The sequence below is a fragment of the Podarcis raffonei genome, chromosome 16 (assembly GCF_027172205.1).
Source record: "Podarcis raffonei isolate rPodRaf1 chromosome 16, rPodRaf1.pri, whole genome shotgun sequence".
Taxonomy (NCBI): Eukaryota; Metazoa; Chordata; class Lepidosauria; order Squamata; family Lacertidae; genus Podarcis; species Podarcis raffonei.
Genome location: NC_070617.1, coordinates 41030052 through 41051795, shown reverse-complemented (window position 1 = coordinate 41051795; position 21744 = coordinate 41030052). Strand labels below are relative to the sequence as shown.

At 44.1% G+C, this 21744-nt stretch overlaps 1 protein-coding gene across 10 annotated transcripts in view; it reads right to left on the bottom strand.

The window, feature by feature from the left end:
- Positions 1-348: 348 nt before the first annotated feature.
- KNTC1 (kinetochore associated 1) overlaps positions 349-21744 on the bottom strand; it is a 90830-nt gene continuing 69434 nt past the window's right edge. For 6 of the 10 annotated variants that reach the window (XM_053369980.1, XM_053369984.1, XM_053369981.1 and 3 more), the window contains 16 exons: positions 18006-18079; positions 16869-17079; positions 16046-16155; positions 13477-13511; positions 12892-12970; positions 11238-11356; positions 10593-10728; positions 10264-10359; positions 8837-8893; positions 7251-7305; positions 5743-5806; positions 4975-5104; positions 2668-2757; positions 2423-2565; positions 1628-1718; positions 349-694 (listed from right to left, as the gene is read on the bottom strand). In XM_053369980.1, the coding sequence (XP_053225955.1) occupies positions 671-694; positions 1628-1718; positions 2423-2565; positions 2668-2757; positions 4975-5104; positions 5743-5806; positions 7251-7305; positions 8837-8893; positions 10264-10359; positions 10593-10728; positions 11238-11356; positions 12892-12970; positions 13477-13511; positions 16046-16155; positions 16869-17079; positions 18006-18079 (1514 nt within the window). In that variant the 3' untranslated portion in view covers positions 349-670. The other 4 variants (XR_008328099.1, XM_053369982.1, XM_053369985.1 and 1 more) reach the window with 4 other exon arrangements.

Below are 21744 nucleotides of genomic sequence, written 5' to 3'. Positions count from 1 at the left end.
GTATTTCAGTGGTTCCTCAAGCCAATGGATTGAAAACCAGGAGAAAAGAGAGGCAACTATATTTTTTCAGTAGCTAAGGGAGAAGCCTCACAAAACCTGAAAAAGTACAAGTCCATATTGTGATTCCATCCAGCGCAAGGCCTTGTGCACTGTTGCTGCACCAAACATCAGCCTGAAGCTTGGAACTGCTGCTGCAGAGATGTCTGGTGGTATGTTGAGCAGTGGCCGGGGGGTAGGGCTTGGGGGAAAGTTGACTCTGCCATCTTGAAATGACAGTGGAATTACTTGGGTGGGTGAAATACCCCTTAGCTTGTATCAGGCTCGTGACAAAACACTGTGGTTGCCATGTTGGTGTTTAATGTCAGATTTATCTGCACTGGAACAAAAGCAGTTTAAAAACAGTCTTGATATCAAAGTATCATAGGATTTGCAAATAATTTCAAAGTGCAACAAGGATGCAGTAATTCCCTGAAACTTAGCGCTGCCTTGATTTAGGCAAAGTTTCTCTCTTCATAAGCAGAGAAATCTCAAACAAGATTTGTAACAGTTATTTTTAGTGAATTTTTGGTGCAAATTAAATACAGAGCCAAGTAAAATACAAAAAGCATAGCTATACAGGATAATGAGACCTCATAAACGGCTTTCTGCATATATATGAATGACAAGACTTCTACGCCAGCTCGTTGAAGTACATCTGAAGGAAGAAAAAGAAATTACCAGCCACTCAGTTTTCTATAAGAAACAGAATGTGTACTAAGTATGTATGTTAAGGTAAAGGTAAAGGTACCCCTGCCCGTACGGGCCAGTCGTGTCCGACTCTGGGGTTGTGTGCCCATCTCACTTAAGAGGCCGGGGGCCAGCGCTGTCCGGAGACACTTCCGGGTCACGTGGCCAGCGTGACGAAGCTGCTCTGGCGAGCCAGCACCAGCGCAGCACATGGAAACACCATTTACCTTCCCACTATGAAGCGGTACCTATTTATCTACTTGCACTTAAGGGTGCTTTCGAACTGCTAGGTGGGCAGGAGCTGGGACCGAACGACGGGAGCTCACCCTGCTGCGGGGATTCGAACCGCCGACCATGCAATCTGCAAGCCCTAGGCACTGAGGTTTTACCCACAGCGCCACCCGCGTCCCTTAAGTATGTATGTTATTCTATGTCTATTAGACATTTGCATCTGTTAGGCGGCTTACATAAAACAACACAGATAAAATACAAAAAGATAAAGCATATAAAAGATTATAAAAGACATTTGTTTAATTGCTTTTTAACTATTTTTAGCTTTTTGCATTTTTATCTGTGTTCTTTTAATTTGTGTAAACCACCTTCTGTGCCAGGTCTGGAGAAAATGCAGGCTATAAATGGATACAATAATAAAAATGTTGAGAATTCATTAGTTACTGAATCTTAATTTTCAGACTGGCAGTTTTGTTTCCTGCAGATGCACACAAAATATGGCCTAACATGTTTCAGCTAAGATGCTCTCAGACTTTGTTCAATCATTTTGGTTGATGCTCTTGGCTCCTTTGAAACAAAGGTCAGGATACAAATTTAAAACTCAATAGATAGAAAGCGTTTCAGGAGAACTAATGGTGGGTTGACTTTTTTTTAACAAAAGTTTTATTACCTTCACAACATCTGAAGATGTCCTGTCCTCTGGAAGAGGAGTTCTAGATGTTTTAAGATACCCTTTTATTAGGGCTGCTGCATCATCCATCCTGCATAAAACATATACACGCAGTCATTAGCAGAAAACAAATCAATATTTTTGAACTATGCAAAAAAGAAAAAGTGCATACTGAGAGAAGAGAGGCAAGTGTTTTCTAAAATCACAATACCTGTAGGCTTTTTTTTTTTTTTTTGCAGTGGGAGTGCGGGAAGAGGTATGTATTCATTTAGACAACAATCCAATGCAGCGTTTGTTGCATATGTCGCACATGGCAAACCACTGCATGAAGCATAGCATGCCAGGGGGCGGGGCAGCGGATCTGGACCTCTGGAGGGGCGGTGGATCCACCCACTGCTGTCTCTGCCATTGCTGGCTCCTTCTCCACCTGCTCTCCTCCTGCATTGCGTACACTCTCTGCTCCCTGATGCTTATTTTCGCTCCTGGCCTTCTCCACGCCAATCATCTGGCTCGGGAGAAAGAGTGCTCAAGCTGTCCACCAGCTTCCTCCTCCTCCTCCACTGTGTGCCTGCTGCTCCCTTGCTTTGCCCAGGAAGCGACAAAGGAGCTACAGTGTCTTGTTTACACTGGATGCACACGTGGCTCACTGGTACTGTCTGTAAATGAACAAGACCTCTCCCTTCCACGTGTAAGCAAAGGCTTGGGAACATCCTTTGGCACAGTTGTGGAGATGAGTAGGATTAGGCCCTCCTAGCACAAAGAAAAATGAAACTTGAGAATTCTGCACTCACTTACCTATTCTTTTCTACAAGTTTTTCTACCAAGCTTTTAAGTTTCCCAGGGTGAATCTCTTGCAACTTCAAGAATGGAATGTATTCTGAGGTTAGAAACTCTTCACACTTCTCATTTATGATGTAGTCTAAAATCAGACATCTAATCTGCAAAGCAGTAGAAGAGTTATTCTGGTTAGGTCCACGGCTTACGAGAAAGAATCAACTGTGTCTTGTCTATTTTGTCCCAAAGGGCTGAAATTGGGGTACCTGTATGGCAAAGCCAGCTACTATACCCTGGTTCATGTGCTCCTCTACTTGCAGTAACACAGTCCCAAGCTGACATAAGGATAGGAAGCCCTGGTGGGGAAAAACAGGATCAAATCTTTTATTTTATTTTTTAAAAGATATTTATTGAAATTTTCATAGGATCAAATCTTTTAAAGCATCTGAGAACAAACAAACATTACAGAAATATTCTTGATTCTTACAGCACTTTTGTTCAAAGAGGTTGCAAAGGATAATAGCTTCACAAACTATGAAATCCTATATAGGAGCTGTACTGAATATTGCAGCAAAAAGTTTTGGAGGGTCTTAAAGTCGACATTCTTTGCAGTAGAAGCTTTCATGCAGAAGAGGCATTTTTTAAAAATGCTATCACAAACTTGGTGGATCAGGGAAATGCTGTAGACATAGTGCATCTTAATTTCAGTAAGGCTTTTGACAAAGTCCCCCATGATATTCTTGTGAGGAAGCTGGTAAAATGGGGGTTGAACGAGGTAACTGTTAGGTGGATTTGTAGCTGGTTGACTAACCAAACCCAAAGAGAACCCATTAATGGTTCCTCGTCTTCCTGGAAACATGTTACAAGTAGGGTGCCGCAGGGTTCTGTCCTGGGCCCGTTGTTGTTCAATGTCTTTATAAATGATATAGACGAAGGAATTAAGATGCTCATCAAATTCGCAGATGATACCAAACTGGGAGGAGAAGCTAATGCTGCAGAAGACAGAATCAGAATTCAAAATGACCGTAACCAATTGAAGAACTGGGCGCAAGCTAACAAAATGAAATTCAATAGGGACAAATATAAGGCTCTGGACTTAGGCAGGAAAAAACAGATGCATAAATATAAGATGGGAGACACCCGGTTTACTAGCAGTACATGTGAAGAGGATCTAGGGGTCTGTGGACCACAAGCTTAAGATGAGTCAACAGTGTGATGCAGCAGGAAAAAAAGCTAACATTCTAGGCTGCATCAACAGAAGTACAGTGTCCAGATCAAGGGAAGTAATAGTCCCACTATATTCTGCTTTTGTCAGACCACACCTGCAATACTGTGTCCAATTCTGGGCACCACAATTTAAGTAGGATGTTGGCAAGCTGGAACATGTACAGAGGAGGACAGAGGACAACCAAGATGATCAAGGGTGTGGAAACCAAGCCTTATGAGGAACGGTTGAAGGAACGGTTCAAGGAGCTGAGTATGTTTAGCCTGGAAAAGAGGAGACTGAGAGGAGATATGATAGCCATCTTCAAATATCTGAAGGGCTGTCACATGGAAGAGGGAACATGTGTTTTTCCCCCTCCAGCTTTGGGAGGCAGGACTCGAACCAGTGGCTTCAAGTTACATTAAAAGAGATTCTGACTAAACATTTGGAAAAACTTTCTGACAGTAAAAGTTGTTTTGACAGTGGAACAGTACCCCCCTCAGGAGGTTGTGGCCTCTCCTTCCCTGGAGGTTGGGTAGCCATCTGCCAGGGATGCTTTAGCTGAGATTCCTGCATTGCAGGGGTTGGACTAGATGGTCCTTGGAGTCCCTTCCAAGATTCTATGATTCGTGACATCATCTTCGTCACAAGAGTGCTATCCTAAATTGATAGGCACAAAATAAAACTAGAGGAAGAAAGGAGTGCAACTTTTATTTTAACAGAAGTAGGCCAAAGTCAAAGAAAACAGAAGAGTAAGTGTTTCATTTGTGGACAGAACACAAATACAGTGGTACCTCCTCTACTTAGGTTCACCTCCGGTTATGTATCCTTTGGGATACATATGTGGCAAACCCGGAAGTATTTTTCCGGGTTTTGCCGTGCGCACATGTCAGAAGTGCTAAACCGTGCTGCGCGCATGCGCAGAAGCGGCACCTCCGGATACGCACACCTTGGGATCGACTGGAGCTCCGGAACGGATCCTGTGTGCAACCGCAGGTACCACTGTAAATACAAAATCTACTCAGGGTGGATGCGACCTACTCCCAACCCAGAGCTACTGGTGATTTTTTTTAAAAAAGCACGAAGGATTGTATAAACGCTTGAAGTGGAACACATAAGGCCTGTGGTAGGAATTCCTGGGTGTACGTGTGCTGGGCCCTCCATGTGTTGGACTCTCACTCGCATGATCCCATCAGCCCCAGCTAGACTGGCCAGTTCCAAGGATGACAGGAGTTGTAGTCTAAACTTATGGAGGGCCACAGGTCCCCCAATCCATCTTTAGTCTAGATTGATACTGTAGAATTTTAACTCAGGGGCTTCACAAACTGATTGTGAAGTACACCAGCTATTTGTGTCTGTTTTCACTCACCTGAATCTGCTGAGCTCTTTTCTCAGGTTGTGGAATCAGCAACAGACACCCCAAGGCCAAAGCTGGCAGGTCTAATTGGGCATACTGTTTTGCAATCCCAGTCAGATCTAGATCAGCCACGAGAGGACACCTTTGGGAAGTAGCCATTAAGTGGAGGAAACAGTAATCAGCTACAGTTATTTTATAAATTATCAGAGTAACAACCTTCCTTCAGTGGCCTAACAGCTTGATGCATAAGTGTACACACTAATTCCATATTTTAATCATTCAACTTTTTCATGATTTAGTTGTTCCTTTCATGCTCTTATCACCAGTGCTTTTCCCCTAGAAAAATAGGTGCTGGTTCTCACCATAAGGTTGTTACAGTAAATGCCACACTTTTTAACAACAAAAGAGGTGCCAACACCCTTGAGGACCCCTTGAAAAAAGCACTGCTTATCACAGACCTGGTACACACACAAAGCCATCTGACGCTGTCAAATAAACTGCAAGAGCAGCAATGGAAAATTGCTTTCACACACTAAAATTCCCTGCAACTATAAAGCCAGCAAAGCAGGGAAAAGGCTAGCTTTTTTAATTAGCAAGTACTTTCTCCATGATGTGCTAGGTTTTTGCTTTTACACATAGGAGAAGTGTTATTCCCCACCTGTAGCTTGAGGTAGTATGGTCCCTTTGGCCACCTCATTCTGCTCCATATGCAGAGTGCTGGAATTTTTAATTCTTAAGGAAACATTGTGTCTCTTTCTCCCACATGAGATGTTTATTTACCTCAATAATGTTCTGAAAGACTCACAGCATGCTTCAAGCTGATTAGCACTTGGTGGCTGTGAAGCTTTAAAAACAAAACAGACACATCGTGAAAGGATTTCTACACACTGAATTTTTGATTTACAGAGCTATTGCTTTCAGCTCTGCAGATGAGCTCACAGTATCCAAACTACCTCTGTGAGAGCTGTGAAGCAGAGCTCCCTCCCCTGGCTCTGCTGTGACAGGTCAGCTCCATCAGGCCTCCTCTCCCCACAACTGTCATCTGGGGCAGCCATCAGTGGGAGAGCTTTGCTGGAGGCCCAGCTCCTTCAGGCACCTCCTGCCCCTGAACTGTGCCAGCTGGTCTATATAGGAACAACTGTTTAAAGATTTGTGACTGAGATTTGATATTCCTCTTCCCTCCCTGCCCCTTTGCCTGTGGGTAGACCATCTTGCTTTGATGGTATAGAAGTCGTCTTGTTGGCTGAAGAGCGAGATACAAATGCTCCAAATAAATAAATCTCTCTATACACAGTATAGCAAACTAGTGATCTTTGTAATGTGTGACTATTGTAGTAGGGTGGCCAGATACCACATAGTATTTAAGCAAGAACAGAAGATCAAATAAGTGAATAAGGCTAAATTGGGGGTGGGGGATATGCAAATGTGAATTAAAAATTATGTACTATAAGAAATTAAGAAACATTCTGCTGGGTCAGACCAAGAGCCAATATTCCTTCCTCCAGTAGCCAATCAGATGCCTCCAGGAAAGCCAACAACAGCCCTCCCCAATTGTTGCTCCCCAGCAACTAGAATTCAGAGACATACTGCCTTTGAACAAGGATCTATCACTTCTCCTTTGGGCAGGCCTCTCCTCCATGATTTTGTCTGGTTCCCCTATAAGCCAGTGAGCATGAGCACATCCTGTGGCTTTTTAATACCATACATTCATTATGCACTGCATGAATAAACACTTTGTCCTATTCTGCTGCCCACTCATTCCAATCCAAATTGTACATTTAAAAAACTTCTCTGTAAGTTAAGAATGCACATGATTTGCAATGCATGTTTATTCAGGAGTAAAACTTAAGTTTAGTAGGACTTGCCTAGGAATGTATATAAGACTACAGCCATATTCTGCTTTTGTTGGTCAAGGAGAAATGCACTGAACTATTGATTCTATATGGATGCTTCAGTTGTGAATCCTGCACTGCAGGGGCCCCTTCCAACTCTACAGTTCTATGTTTCTATGAGCCCCTCCCCATGGTTGCTGGGAATCCCACTGACCCACTTTCTGGTGCCTGAGATTTCATCAGTTATTTTGCACACGCTTTGAAGGCTCTCCTTTTGCTACCAAACAGGCTAGAATCCTTTTGTTGGAAACCTGAGGTTACCAAGATGCTGAATTCCACACCCACCCTCCAAATTTTGATGGCTTTTCCTTCACTTTACTTGCTCTACCTAAAATGCACAAAAGCATCGAGTGATGATTTGGTGGCATGATTCAAGAGCAAAGAAACAGAGCTAACCTGAAAGGCACGGCACCAGGATGACATTCTGCCAAGCTAGGATGAAGTTTGGAATCTGCGGAAAGTTAAAACAAATCTTCAAATGCCTGAGAGAATGCCCTACTTATTGGTTAGTGGATCCTGTCAAGAATATAGGTTAACGCTCTCCTGATCAGATTTGTGAGACTCTTAGCAAACATTCTTGCCAACTGCTGTGATGTGCAACCCAACTCTTGCCAGAAGTCCTTTCTCAAGGAAGTGGAGACCACAGTCAAAGAAGTCAAATCTTCCCTAACAAAAACCACTGTGCAGCCAGTGGTTTACTTCCAGTGTTTTCCTCTCTGTTGCTGGGCCATGACCTTCAACAGGAAAGAGTGATGAAAAAACCACCTATGCCCCAAGGTCCTTCAACGTCCTGCTCAGATTCTCAGAGTCCTTTTCTATACATTAAAGGCTGTGTGTGTCAGTATTGTTTGTACCCACATGAATCAGAAGGAAGGGGTTGTGGTCAATGGGTTTTATAAGACATGGCAACCTCTGTTACATAGTAAATCTTTGCACCTGGAAGACAGCACACCTCCTGGGACATCCACCCACTGCGGCTCTGTCCCCTTAAGTAGGGAGTCACCTGCCACCACTCAGCGGTGTAGCATGGGGTGGGTGGGGCTGAGGGGCCGTTGGCCTGGGCATGGTTTGGCGGAGGGGCGCATCACGGTGCCTTGCCACGTTGTAAGCTGTTGCACCCTTCTCAGCACCCTCAAGCTGGAGGGGAGCTGAGAGGGACACAACAGCTCACAGCGCCCCGCAAGCCCAGTGCCATTTTTGCAAGTCTCACAAAGCGGTACTAGGCTCACAGGGCGCCATGAATGTGCCCTGATTAGCAGCAGTGGGCAGGGGACCCCATCTGCAGTCAGTGAAATAAAAAAATAAACATCAAGCTGCAGGAAAGCAATGAAGAGTGGATTAAAAAGCTTGGGGGGGAATTAAAGTATTTTTGCCTTGTGCACAAATTATTTCGAGTTAACTGCCCAATAAGTCTCCCTGCAAAGTGCAACCCAGTTATGCTGCCACTGCCAAGTCGGGCTCTTTGCTGCACCTCCGAGGGCAAGGGCATTCAGGCAGGGCCTCTGCTGAAGGTCTGAAGAGTCTAGGGGGGCACATGTGGAGAAAAGTGGCCCTTCAGGTACTACAGTCCCAGTAATGAAATATTTTACACCTTAAAAATGAGGACATTGAATTGAACCTGAAATTGAACTTGGAGTCATTTTAGTGGGTAAACCATTAAGTGCAATGTGATCTTAACTCCTAACTGGAACAACTTTGGAGCTGCATTTTGGACTAACTGCAATTTCTGAAGAGTTTTAAAAAGGCAACCCCACATATAGTCTAGGTACATAGATTACCAAGGCCAACCAGGCTCCTCCTGTCCAGGCCGGGCCACAGCTGGTAGAAAGGCACTCAGTGCTTTGGAGGCAATCGGTAACATCAATGACCTTTTAATATTAAATTAAATATTAAATTGTCTGCAAATAAACAAATTACTACACACATTTCTTTTTAAAGTTGGGCAAATATTCCAGCTTGAGAGGGAGTGAGAATTCACGCACCTGCCATAAGGAATAGATCCCAGTAACCTCTGTCAAAACCTTCTTCAGATAATGAACCTGAAATACACAAGGCATTTTCAAGGATTGTATAAGCACAGCAAGAGGATACTGTTAAGATGCAACTGTAATGGAGGGCATGGTGTTGTTTAATTCTCTCCCATCTTTGTCAGACAATAGAGGATAACATGCACCTTTGAGTTTTCCAGCTTGTCTATGAAAACCCAAAAGTTAATAAACAAACATTGACATGGAATTCAAGACGTCCCCCAATGCAATCTTCCCCCATTAATTGGTCTGAGAATGAGACAAATAACCAAATGAGAAATGAAATGAGGCAAATGAGAATAACCTAAATAGAAAAAAGGATGAATAGTGAATAGATTTGTTTTTATCATTATTGTTTTTTAAATTATCCCACCTTTCCTAATACATACAAGGTGTCTTATAACATAAAACATCAACATCAATTCCGACCAGATGGTGCTGGGATGCCCACAGGTGGAACACAAGCACAACAGGCCTCTCCCAACTCAGGTGCTTTGGCAAGAGTTATTGAGAGCCACACAGCTGCTGATTCTGGAGGCAGCACACAGCCATCATGATTAGCAGCTAATGGGAGCCTCATCCTCTGTTAATCTGTCTAATCCTCTTGCAAAGCCATCCCAATTTGGTGACCATCACCACATCCTGAGTTGGTTAATTAAATGATGAAGACAGCCCCTTCTGAAAATAAAAAAAATAAAAAAAATTGTCCAGTAGCACCTTAGAGACCAACTAAGTTTGTTCTTGGAATAAGCTTTCATGTGCATGCACACTACTTCAGATACTTCAGATACTACTTTGTGTGCATGCACACAAAAGCTTATACCAAGAACAAACTTAGTTGGTCTCTAAGGTGCTACTGGACAATATATATATATATATTTCAACTGTGTCAGACCAACATGGTGTCAGGGAAGAGTTAGAAGTTTCCAGTTTCTCAGAGGGAGAAAGCATTCCCCAAGGGGGGGAGGAGAGCAGTGAATCTAATAGAAGCGAACAACAGGGAGGGACAGGATGTTCCCAGGAAAGGCAAGGGTTCAGTTCTAGCTCAGATTTGGAGGAGGGGAGATACAGGCCAGCTCTAGCCAGGAGGGGAGGAAAAAGAGCGGGAAAGCGAAGGGAAGGGCACCTTCGCCATTTTGAGAGTGGCTGGTCACGGAGAAAGAATAGTTAAGAACCGTTTATAAGATTGTTTTGTTAACAATAAAAAGTTATAAAAAAACAAGAAGCGTTTGTGTGGTGATCTGAAGAGGACAATGACCAGTCCTGACACACGGCTACGTACCTGAATCTATAAAATTTAACTAACTGCACTAGCACTAGGAAGCTTTTCTCGCAGGACACCAAAACATAGAGGGACCTTTCCCTCTCCAAAGAAGTCTTACCTTGTTGAAAGTAATTAGCTTCTGAAGCAAACCATTCCAGAGTAAAGGATCATGCACTTTATATTCCAAGCTAAGCTCTGCCACAAGTTTCACTGCCTGAAACCAATGAGTAAATTATTTTATTTTTTATTGAACACCATGTTACTGTGAATCATTCCAAAACAGAGAAAACTTTTGCTGTTCATCAGTAACGTAGGAGTTAAACACTTCTTACTCTTCTCTGTGTACCTGATAATGTCCTGAATACCGCTGTGCATTAAAAAAGATACAACATGAGGAAAAAGATGTGTGTTTTGTCCCCTCCAATCTCCAACCCCCTGCCATATTACCATGGGTTCGTGGCTATGGTTCTTCCACAAGCCTTTGATCATTCCTTCCTTGGGAGTGCTATGAAACGTTGAGTAGGTGTATGGGATATTCAGAATTTCAAACTGAGCAAGGAAAATTAAGCATTTCAGGAAATTCCTATTAAAAAGAAATGTGCTTTATTGTAGAGGTTCACAACAGGGAAACCAAAATGCTACAAACTTCTAATAAAGACAGCTGTGTGCAAACAGTCTGTGCAGCCAAACTGAGCTAGATGAGGAACGGTGTGTTTTCCTTCCCTGATCCAAAACTGTGCATGCAGGGCCCTTTTTCAAATGCTAAAATTTCACTGAGTTGTTGCATGGAATTCAGGACCCGGCTTTTGTCCATGCACTGACTGGATCTTAGCTTCTTAAATCTGCCAGTGTGATGTGGTGGCTCTGGTTTAAATTCCTGCTCAGCCTTGGGTGATTGATCTGCCTGCCATCTCACAACATATTCCACCTTGAATTCCTTGGGAGAAGGGTGGGGGAGGCTTTCATGTCTGCAGCACTGTCAGCGCTGCACATGCTGTGGATGGGAGCCAACAAGGTGTTTGGGGAAATTGAATGAAACTTCATCACTGGTTGGCATTTTGTATGTCTGAAGGAAAACAAGACTCTGCTTACCTCACTTCCTCTAGGGGCTTTTTGAAGAGGGTCTCAACAGCACAAGGGTCCGCCAGGCAGAGCAGACACTTGAGAGCCCGGCTTCTGTGAGCAAAGGTCAACTTGTTTACTCCAATAGGCTAAAATAGGGAGGGGTGAAAATAATACAGAATTATTATTTTTAAAGCACTAAACTATTAATAAACTATACAGTATCTATCCCCCAGTTTATTTGGCTTTTTTATATAATGGTGCTGGGGGTGGAAGGAGATGCTATTCCTGACTATTTGCAAAAAGTTCCATTCTTCCAAAGGACAGCTGCCGAGTGAAAATATTGCTGAAACTAGCCCTGCAAGAACCTGCTCACTGAATGAGAGGATATTACAGTTGAAGTAAACTGCCACATTGATGCCACTGAAGACAGTTTAGGATACCAAGTGGGCTAGAGCGCCCCAGCTCCTGATTCACAGACCCAAACTGGCATTGACCTATCCAGCAACTTGCCTACCAACAGAGTTCAATTCAAGGTGCCAACTGAGGCCTTTGCCCATGTATGCCTCCCCCAAATTACACAGCAGACGAGGACTTGCTTCAAGTTCCAAGATTTAGAGAGGCCAGGCTGCCAGCTACAGGATGCAGGACCTTTTCTGCCATGGCCCTGAAATGATCTTCTGAAGGATGCCCATTTATCTCCATTGTGCTTTTAGAAATTACATTCATTCAACCTACTCTACCACCTTCAGTTGCTGCTGCAGCTAGTTTAAAACCATCAAAATAATGTCTACACTTGTATGTTATTTTGTGAAATTGTTTTAAATTGTCTTTCATACACTGTCAGTGTTCACTCCCAAAGCTAACAGCATTAAAATTTTCAAAAATAAATAAAATAATTGAAACAAAACAACTTAGGGATTGATAAATTTGCAAAGTTATGGAGCCAGCAGCATTTGTTTTTCGCACCAGACCACAGCTTAGTAAAAGGATAGGAGCAATTTGGTCTTCCAGCTGCTGTTGAACTCCAACTTCTATTTGCCCCAGTCAGCCCTGCCAACGGTCAGGGGTGATGTGAGCTGAAGGGCTGGATTCCCCATCCTTGGCTTTGTAAACTTAAGGTCCTGGGCTCAGTCCCCAAAAAGCTCCTGCCAGACAGAGCTGAGTATGACCAGGTAAAAGGCAGCAGTCTATATTCTTTCTTTGCAAGTTACTGGAGGCGAGTGCTCTTGTGTTCAGGTTCTGCTTGCAGGTTTCCCACAGGAATCTGCTTGGCCAATTTGAGAACAGGTTGCTAGGCTTGATGGGCCATTGGCTTGATCTGGCAGTCTCTTCTGATGCTCTAGCTGAAGATATATTTCAGAGCTAGAATCCAGTAGTTATGGGCCAAGAATAGTTTTAATTCCTTGCACTGAAAGGGATTTAGGGCTTATGTTTCTCAAACAACAGCCTGCCATGCTGCATGGCAAACCTTTTTTGAAGGTTTCAAGAGCAGGTAAGTGTTATGACTAGGGGTAGTAGGTTCTGTAACAGCAGCTCTTTGGATCCCGGCCTCTGTGTTCAAATTCTAGCTCAGACTTGGGACTCCAGTGCCCCCCCCATTCAATTAGTTCTGAAGTAAGAGAATTTGCGCAGCATAAAATGTCCAGTCACTGCATCTATAATACACACACAAATAGCTTACTGAAGTTGTGGATACTGTACATTCATAAAGGATTCTCAAGTGGTTATCCACTGGGCCATGCTGTAAGAGATAGAGAACTCTGGAAAAAAATAAAAAAATTAATGGCAACTCCAGATGGCACTAAAGTGGTTTGTTTTACTGTGTGTAAAGCTGACATTTTAATTCCATCGTGTATGATGAAATCAATAACTTACTGAAGAACAAGTCTTTAAAGGAAACCTGTAGTCAGTGCCAGGGGTGCTTGCTGAAGCCCACAGCACTACAGAGGGCCCACCCCCAACCTCTGAGGCCTCCTGGTCCTGCAGATCCATTTCCTTGCTGTTGCTACCTGTTCACCTGCCCCCTCCAACAGGCAAGAGTGAGGGAGACATAGCAGCAACTCCCTCTGGGAAGTTGTGCAGATTGGGCACAGAAGAAGAGGTCCAGTGAGTGGGGGTTACACTTCCTTGCAAGCCCCTACTCACATTAGGATATATTCCCCAAGGGCTCCCCCAAGCCTGAAGCCCAAGGTAGAATGAACCAACCAACCAACCAACCAACCAACCAACCAACCAACCAGAGGGTTGCATCAGAACAAAGTCCTACCTCTTAAAGTCTTCATCTTGGATATTTTCAAAAACCTTTTAAAAAGATATGGGTTAATGATATGGTTATGAGAAGTTGGTAAAAATAAGATTTAAGTTTTAAGTTTTAAGGTTTGCTATAAGACAAGATGAAAATAGATTAAGGTAATGTAAGGACAAAATATTATGAACTATGGAAAGGATTTGCTGTGATAATTATTAACCAGGATACAAGAAAGGGGAGGAGGAGGAGGTCAAAGAAAGAAGGTAATGAAAGTTGAAAATTTGAGAAGGATGGATGTATTTTTTCTTTCTATTTTGTCTTTTTTTTTCTTTTTTTATAATTTTAAAAAATCTTTAATAAATATTATTTAAAAAAATAAATAAAAAGATATGGGAAAGTAAATGGAAAGTAGAAGAGGGTGGTTTTGGAAAACTAGCTTTCAGTGACAAGACTGAGATGTTCGGTCAGGCCAAAGCCCAATAGTTTAATGTACCATGGGGGTGGGGAAGAGAACCTGCTTAGCAGGTAAGATATTTTGCTGCATTTTAACTGGGGCTCTGCCTTTCTGGCAACTTCCAAATGCTGTGTGCATTTGAGCTGAGTATATCCCACCCCAAACATACATTTACACTTGCAGATGCAGATTATTCCCCAACTGACTGTGTTGTGTTAAAACTAGAAATTGGCACGGCTACGACTGGGTTGTGATTTGCAGATTACTCTCCTGAACACACAGAAATCTGGAGCTGATATAAGAACAGAGAATCCCAAATCTTGACATTCCTAATCCTCAATAGGAACATAGTCAAAGGTGACTTTCTATGTTTCCTGAGTCAGACCCCTGGTCTTGTCTAGACTGTCTGGCTGCTGCTTGCCAGGCTTTCAAGAATAAAGTCTTTCCCAGGCCTACCTAGAACCTCTGCTTACAAAGCAGCCACTCTACCACTGAGCTATGGCTCTTTCCAGCAAAGAAAGAGGAAACTTCCAAATAGTCCTGGAAAGTGTGTACAGTTACTCAGGAGTATTCCAATCCAAATGTCTTGCATTTTCCATAGCTCAAAGACATCATGACCACACCTGGGCAGTTTACTCTAAGGGTTTGCAGCTGCATATAATTGACTATGTGGTTTTTAAAGCTTAAAGGTAAAGGGACCCTGACCATTAGGTCCAGTCGTGGCCGACTCTGGGGTTGCAGCGCTCATCTCGCTTTATTGACCGAGGGAGCCGGCGTACAGTTTCCGGGTCATGTGGCCAGCATGACTAAGCCGCTTCTGGTGAACCAGAGCAGCGCACGGAAACGCCGTTTACCTTCCCACCGGAGCGGTACCTATTGATCTACTTGCACTTTGACGTGCTTTTGAACTGCTAGGTTGGCTCTTAAATGCTATTGTGCTGGTTTCTGGTTTTCTTTTGAATATGGTTTAAGGATTTTGTAATATTTGGGTTTCTGTATTTTAATACTGTATGGAAGCTGCCAGGTGAGGATAGGTATCCTAAAAGGAGATTTATAAAACTTTTAAACAAATAAACTCCTGTGCCCATTGTTGTTCAACATCTTTATAAATGTCTTGAATGATGGAACGGAGGGGGTGCTTATCAAATTTGTTTGACACCAAACAGAGGGGTAGCTAATGCTGCAGAAGACAGAATCAGAATTCAAAATGACCTTAACAGATTGGAGAACTGTGTCCAAGCTAACAAAATGAATTTCAATAGGGACAAATGTAAGGTTCTGCACTCTGGCAGGAAGAACCAGATGCACAAATATAAGATGGGGGACACCTGGCTTACTAGCAGTACATGTGAAGAGGATCTAGGGGTCTGGGTGGACCACAAGCTTAATATGAGTCAACAGTGTGATGCAGCAGGGGGTAAAGCTAGCGCTATTCTAGGCTGCATTAACAGAAGTATAGTGTCCAGATCAAGGGAAGTAATAGTCCCACTGTATTCTGCCTTGGTCAGACCACACCTGGAATACTGTCCATCTGTCATGGATGCTTTAGCTAAGATTTCTACACTGCGGGGGGTTGGACTAGATGACCTTTGGGTCCCTCCCAACTTTAAGATTCTATGATTTTATGAGATCTAGGCAGTTTCTAAGAATCTAGTTGCAGTGTGTGCCCCTTGTCCCCATCTCTCCACCTCATTGGTCCAGTAATACAACAAGTAATTTGTAAGACTGAGCCCTTTCCAAGGGTGTTGGTGTGAACATATCAACTGATTTTTAAATTTTTTAAAAAAGATAATTAAAAACTAGGAAAAAATGCAAAAAATGGCATTCACACTGATCCGGGCACCATTCATACTTCTCTGTGAGGAAAGGCTAAAGCATCTGGGGGCTTTTAGTTTAGAGAAAAAGAAGGTGGTAGAAGCTACAGGGGGGTCATCTATCTTAGATCTGGTCCTCACCAAGAGAGAGGAACTGATCAACCAAGTGGAAGCACTGGGAAACTTGGGAGGAAGTTATCATGTCCTCTTAGGCTTCGTTATACAGACAAGGGGAACATGCACTATGCACTTTAAGAAGATTGCTACCAATACAGGAGATACAATATGACTGATTCCTCTTTCTAAAGGGCACACTTACATCTGTTGGTGGCACACTTGGACATAGCCATTTTTCTAATAGCATATTCCGTATTTTCTCCATATCCAAGTTGTTAATTTCAGCTATTTCTTTAGCCATTGCATGGATATCTACACAGAGAGAGACACAGTATTTTTATGGCAAAATCCTCATTCCAGCTTGTATACACACTGTTCAGAAGGCACCAGTGCCCAACATAAATGAGAATGCGTCTTACACTTTCCTGTGGACAGGCATCACAGAGGATAATTGGCAGTTGCAGGCAAGCCATATTTCAAGGAAGCTGCTTTGCCTGATAAGATGCTGAGGACTTCTCCCAGGCCTTTGGCTGATTTAACAGTCTATGGCCTTTTAAACTGGGTGGGGGCAGTTATTGTTTTTGTTTGTTACTGTTACGTATTGTTGTGTTTTTATATTGTAAACTGCCCTGTGATCCTCTGATGAAGGGCAGTATAGAAATTTAATAAGAGGGGGGGAAAGTCAAGTTTCCAGGCACAGTTTTTAAGCCATTGCTCTGCCCAGGTACCACTAGTTTGTCAGGGAGCCAGTAGTAAAAGCTTTAGTCGGGGGGGGGGGCTACAAACAAAACACTATTGTTTCATTTATTAATGAAAATATTAACAGGCCACCTTTCTGACAAAGGACCTTAGTCAAGCCAATTAACTGTGAAGAAAGGTGTGCAAAGAGAGAATCCTTGTGTTGCCTCTAGCCTTTTTTGGTAGCAGAGCGGGAACAGCAGTGTCTGGTCCGCAGGAGCGCTGCTTTTATAAGGGTCCCAGGCAGACGCGGGCTCTCACAGAAGGCAAGAGAGGTGTGACCTAACCTGGGTAATTTCTGCCAGATGGATTCTGAAATCTTTCGGATATGCTGCTGTGCTGATAAAGCAAAACAACCAGATTTGCAGGTTTTCCAATGAGCTTCTGATGGCTCTCAGAGTGCAGCTTGTGCTCTGCAAGTACAGCCTCAGTAGCAGATCTCTGGCGTTGCATCTGCAGCTTCTTCAGATGCACTCGGGCCTTTTCACGAGAGTCATCCTTTATCGGAAGACAAAACATTTCATTTACAAGCAGAGCTAACAGGCTGCATCAACAAACAAATGGAAAAAGGAAAACAATAAGCTAATAAGAATGGATTGCCAGTAAAACCTGTAAGTTCAACTGCTGCATGCAAAGCTTGCATCTTACTGTGACAGCTTATTTCAGGTTATTACATATGTCCTTCTCTTCCTGAACTCCCTGAATGCTGCAGAGGCAAGAAGGCACAACCCCACTTCACTGCCTCAGCTGGGCCAAAATACTCCATGGCTTCTCTTCTCCTGGAACTTTCTCCATCTCTCTTTCCCCTCCAGGTACCTTTTTCCTTTGTATCACATCTGTGGGTGTGGGCTGCTCTGTGGGGTTCTTTCTAAATGTTCTAAATGTTTTGTTTTAATATCACTTTTATTAAAGATTTTAATAAAATATAACACTTAAAAAATGGTTGTACAGCACATAGCTTTATGTGCTTTGTAAGGGGGAAAAAGCAACCAAACAAACCAAAAAGCTAGCATACTGTCTGTCATTATGAAAGGCGGCATTTGTGTGAAGAGACATGTGCATACTCTGCTGGAAGACAGACTGTACATCTCTACAAAGTCCCTGTCAGTGTGGATAAGGCAACTCAGTGTCAGTAATGAAGTGCCCTATGGCACCAATACCCACCAGTACCGTACTCGACTTCTGACCATAGGAACAAATGGGAAGAGAAAGTAAAGTTCACTCCCTGTCTCCAGTGATCCCAACCACTTGGAATCAAGCCTCCTCTTATCTGCATAGCCACAGCCCCTGGTTCTGTTTCCTGGTCTCACCAGTGGAGCAGAATCTGAGAAATGGCATGTTATTTTACTTATACACGCACATGTGTGTAATTCAAACTTGTTCTCTAAATATTGATAACAGGCTTGTGGTGCAAGAGTTAATACCGTCACATTTGTATTCTTCAGCCACGTTTCAGCTAAACTGCAACAGAATTTCAAAGTCTGGGCCTTGGTGGATCCTGAAGGGAAAAAAGAAAAGAAAGAAGACATTAAAGCACTCTCTCAGTCACTTTCCCCTTCCTCCCTGCTTAGATCTCAAAACTATTTGAGCTGGCATTCACCAGAAAGTCTGGTTGCAATGACAAAGCTTAACTCTGGAATTGGAAAGTAACAAGGGACCAGGAGATAAAGGAGTCAATCAAGACAAGAGGCCTGGCCTGCTCCACCATATTCCTGTATAAGACCTGTTCTCTGTCCAATAGTGCAAAGGCTTTTGCTCAAGTGGATGGGAGAGTTTTAACGTTGTGCAACAAAGAATCCATTGCAACAGTTGTATAGTGGTACCTCAGGTTACATACGCTTTAGGTTACAGACTCCGCTAGCCCAGAAATATTACCTCGGGTTAAGAACTTTGCTTCAGGACTTCCCGGTTAGCGCCATCGGCCAGTATTGGACCACTTTGACCAGATATCCCCAGCCGATGTGGACAGACTTCTCCAAGCTGGAAAGCCCACCACCTGTCCTCTTGACCCGTGCCCGTCTTGGCTGATTACAGCGTGTCCAGACGAGGTGCGGGCCCCCCTGGGTGATATCATCAATTTGTCCCTTGGCACCAGGATATTCCCAGGGGAACTGAAGGAGGCAGTGGTGCGTCCGCTCTTAAAGAAAACATCATTAGATCCCTTAGATCTATCCAATTACCGCCCGGTTTCGAATCTTCCATTCCTGGGTAAGGTGACTGAGAGAGCGGTTGCTGAACAGCTTGGTAGGTTTCTGGATGAAACATCGGCTCTCGATCCATTCCAGTCCGGCTTCCGCGCTGGTCATGGGACCGAGACGGCTCTGGTCGCCCTAACAGATGATCTCCGCAGTCAGCTGGATCGAGGCGGGTCGGAGCTGCTGATTCTTCTAGACCTGTCAGCAGCCTTCGACATGGTCGATCACGAACTCCTGGACCACCGCCTTGCCGACGTGGGGATCCAGGGCACAGTCCTTCAATGGCTGCGCTCGTTTCTCTCTGGTCAGGGACAGAGGGTGGCGCTTGGGGGGGAATTGTCATCGTGCCACTCCTTGGTGTGTGCAGTGCCTCAGGGTGCGATTCTCTCCCCAATGCTTTTTAACATCTTTATGCGCCCCCTCGCACAGCTTGTCCGGAGTTTTGGGCTGGGTTGCCATCAGTATGCCGATGACACCCAACTCTATCTGTTGATGGATGGCCATCCTGACTCGGCCCCAGACACACTGACCAGATGTCTGGAAGCTGTGGCTGGATGGTTACGTGGGAGCCGGTTGAAGTTAAATCCTTCGAAGACAGAGGTCCTCTGGCTGGGACGGAGCGATATGGGATTGAGGGGGCAACTCCCATCTCTTGCGGGGGTGCAATTAGTGCCAGCATCGTCCGTTAAGAGTTTGGGGGTAATCTTCGATACCTCCCTCTCTATGGAGGCGCAGATTACAGCTATAACAAAGGCGGCATTTTTTCATCTCCGCCAAGCTAAGCAGTTGGCTCCTTATCTCTCTCGCTCTGACCTAGCCACTGTGATCCACGCGACGGTCACCTCCAGACTGGATTATTGTAACTCGCTCTATGTGGGGCTGCCCTTGAGACTGACCCAGAAACTCCAGCGGGTGCAGAATGCCGCGGCGAGACTCCTTATGGGGTCTTCCCTGTGAGATCATATTCATCCGGTGCTATACCAGCTGCACTGGCTCCCGGTGGAGTACAAGATCAGGTTTAAGGTGCTGGTTTTAACCTTTAAAGCCCTATACGGCCTAGGACCCTCGTACCTACGGGACCGCCTCTCCTGGTATGTCCCACAGAGAAATTTACAGTCTGCAAATAAAAACATCCTGAAGATCCCAGGCCACAGAGAGGTTAGGCTGGCCTCAACTAGAGCCAGGGCTTTCTCGGCCACGGCTCCAATCTGGTGGAACGCTCTGTCACAAGAGACTGGGGCCCTGCGGGACCTGACATCTTTCCGCAGGGCCTGCAAGACAGAGCTGTTCCACCAGGCCTTCGGTCAGGGCGCAGCCTGACCCCCTCCTCTGGCAATCTGCACAGAATTTTGCTTAATGGTTGCCATCAATTTGATTTTAATTTGATTTTAATTAATTTTATAATGAATGTTTTTAGAATGTTGGATTATTTTGATTGTTGTTAGCCGCCCTGAGCCCAGCTTCGGCTGGGGAGGGCTGGATATAAATAAAATTTATTATTATTATTATTATTGGCATTTTTAGCTGCCACGTCACACTGTTGGCTCATGTCAAGTTTGTGGTCAACCAAGACTCCTAGATCCTTTTCACATGTACTGCTCTCAAGCCAGGTGTCACCCATCTTGTATTTGTGCCTCTCATTTTTTTTGCCCAAGTGCAATACTTTACATTTCTCCCTGTTAAAATTCATCTTGTTTGTTTTGGCCCAGTTCTCTAATCTGTCAAGGTCGTTTTGAAGTGTGATCCTGTCCTCTGGGGTGTTAGCCACCCCTCCCAGTTTGGTGTCGTTGATAGAGATGTTGAATAAGACCTGGCCCAAGACAGAACCCTGTGGCACCCCACTAGTCACTCTTCTCCAGGATGAAGAGGAACCATTGAAGAGCACCCTTTGGGTTCGGTCAGTCAGCCAGTTACAAATCCACTGAGTGGTAGCATAGTCAAGACCGCATTTTACCAGCTTCTTTACAAGAATATCATGGGGCACCTTGTCAAATGCCTTGCTGAAATCAAGGTAGGCTACATCCACTGCGTTCCCTTCATCTACCAGGCTTGTAATTCTGTCAAAAAACGAGATCAGGTTAGTCTGACATGACTTATTTTTCAGAAATCCATGCTGACTATTGGTGATCACAGCATTCTTTTCTAGGTGCTCACAGACTGTTTGCTTAATGATCTGCTCCAGAATCTTCCCTGGTATTGATGTCAGACTGACTGGGCGGTAATTATTTGGGTCCTTGCTTTTCCCTTTTTTGAAAATAGGGACAACATTTGCCCTCCTCCAGTCTGCCGGGACTTCGCCTGTTCTCCAGGAATTCTCAACCAATGGAGTCCCCACAGTTCAAAAAGAGCAAGGACTGGAGCCATGCAAGCGTGTCATGACTTTCAGGAAAGAATATTCACTTAAGAAGGGCAAACAGGTGGGGGTTTGAAGAGGTGGGAGTGTAGGAATCACTCGTCTGCTGGTGCATAAATAATCAACAGGCTGCCTTAAAGAAAATATGGAGTGCATTTCACATTCTAAATAAATCAGAACTAGAAGGCATATTGGGAAGTGGCATATCTGAGAGGAAGACCATCTCCTTTGCACGTAGAAGGTCCCAGTTTCAACCCCCAGCATCTTCTTGCAGAGCAAAACAGCCTCATCTGCCTGGGATCCTGGAGAACTGCTGTCAGAATAAACAATGCTAGGCTAGACAACTAATATGGTCCACAATAAGGCAGCTTCCTTTATCCATATGGGCATCAATTCAAGTACAGTGGTACCTCTGGTTACGAACTTAATTTGTTCTGGAGGTCCATTCTTAACCTGAAACCATTCTTAACCTGAGGTACCACTTTAGCTAAAGGGGCCTCCCGCTGCCGCCAGCGTGCAATTTCTGTTCTCGTCCTGGGGCAAAGTTCTTAACCCAAGGTACTTTGGGGAAATAAATCCTGCGTCCAGTCAGGCTTCCCTGCGTGGCTCTGCTTG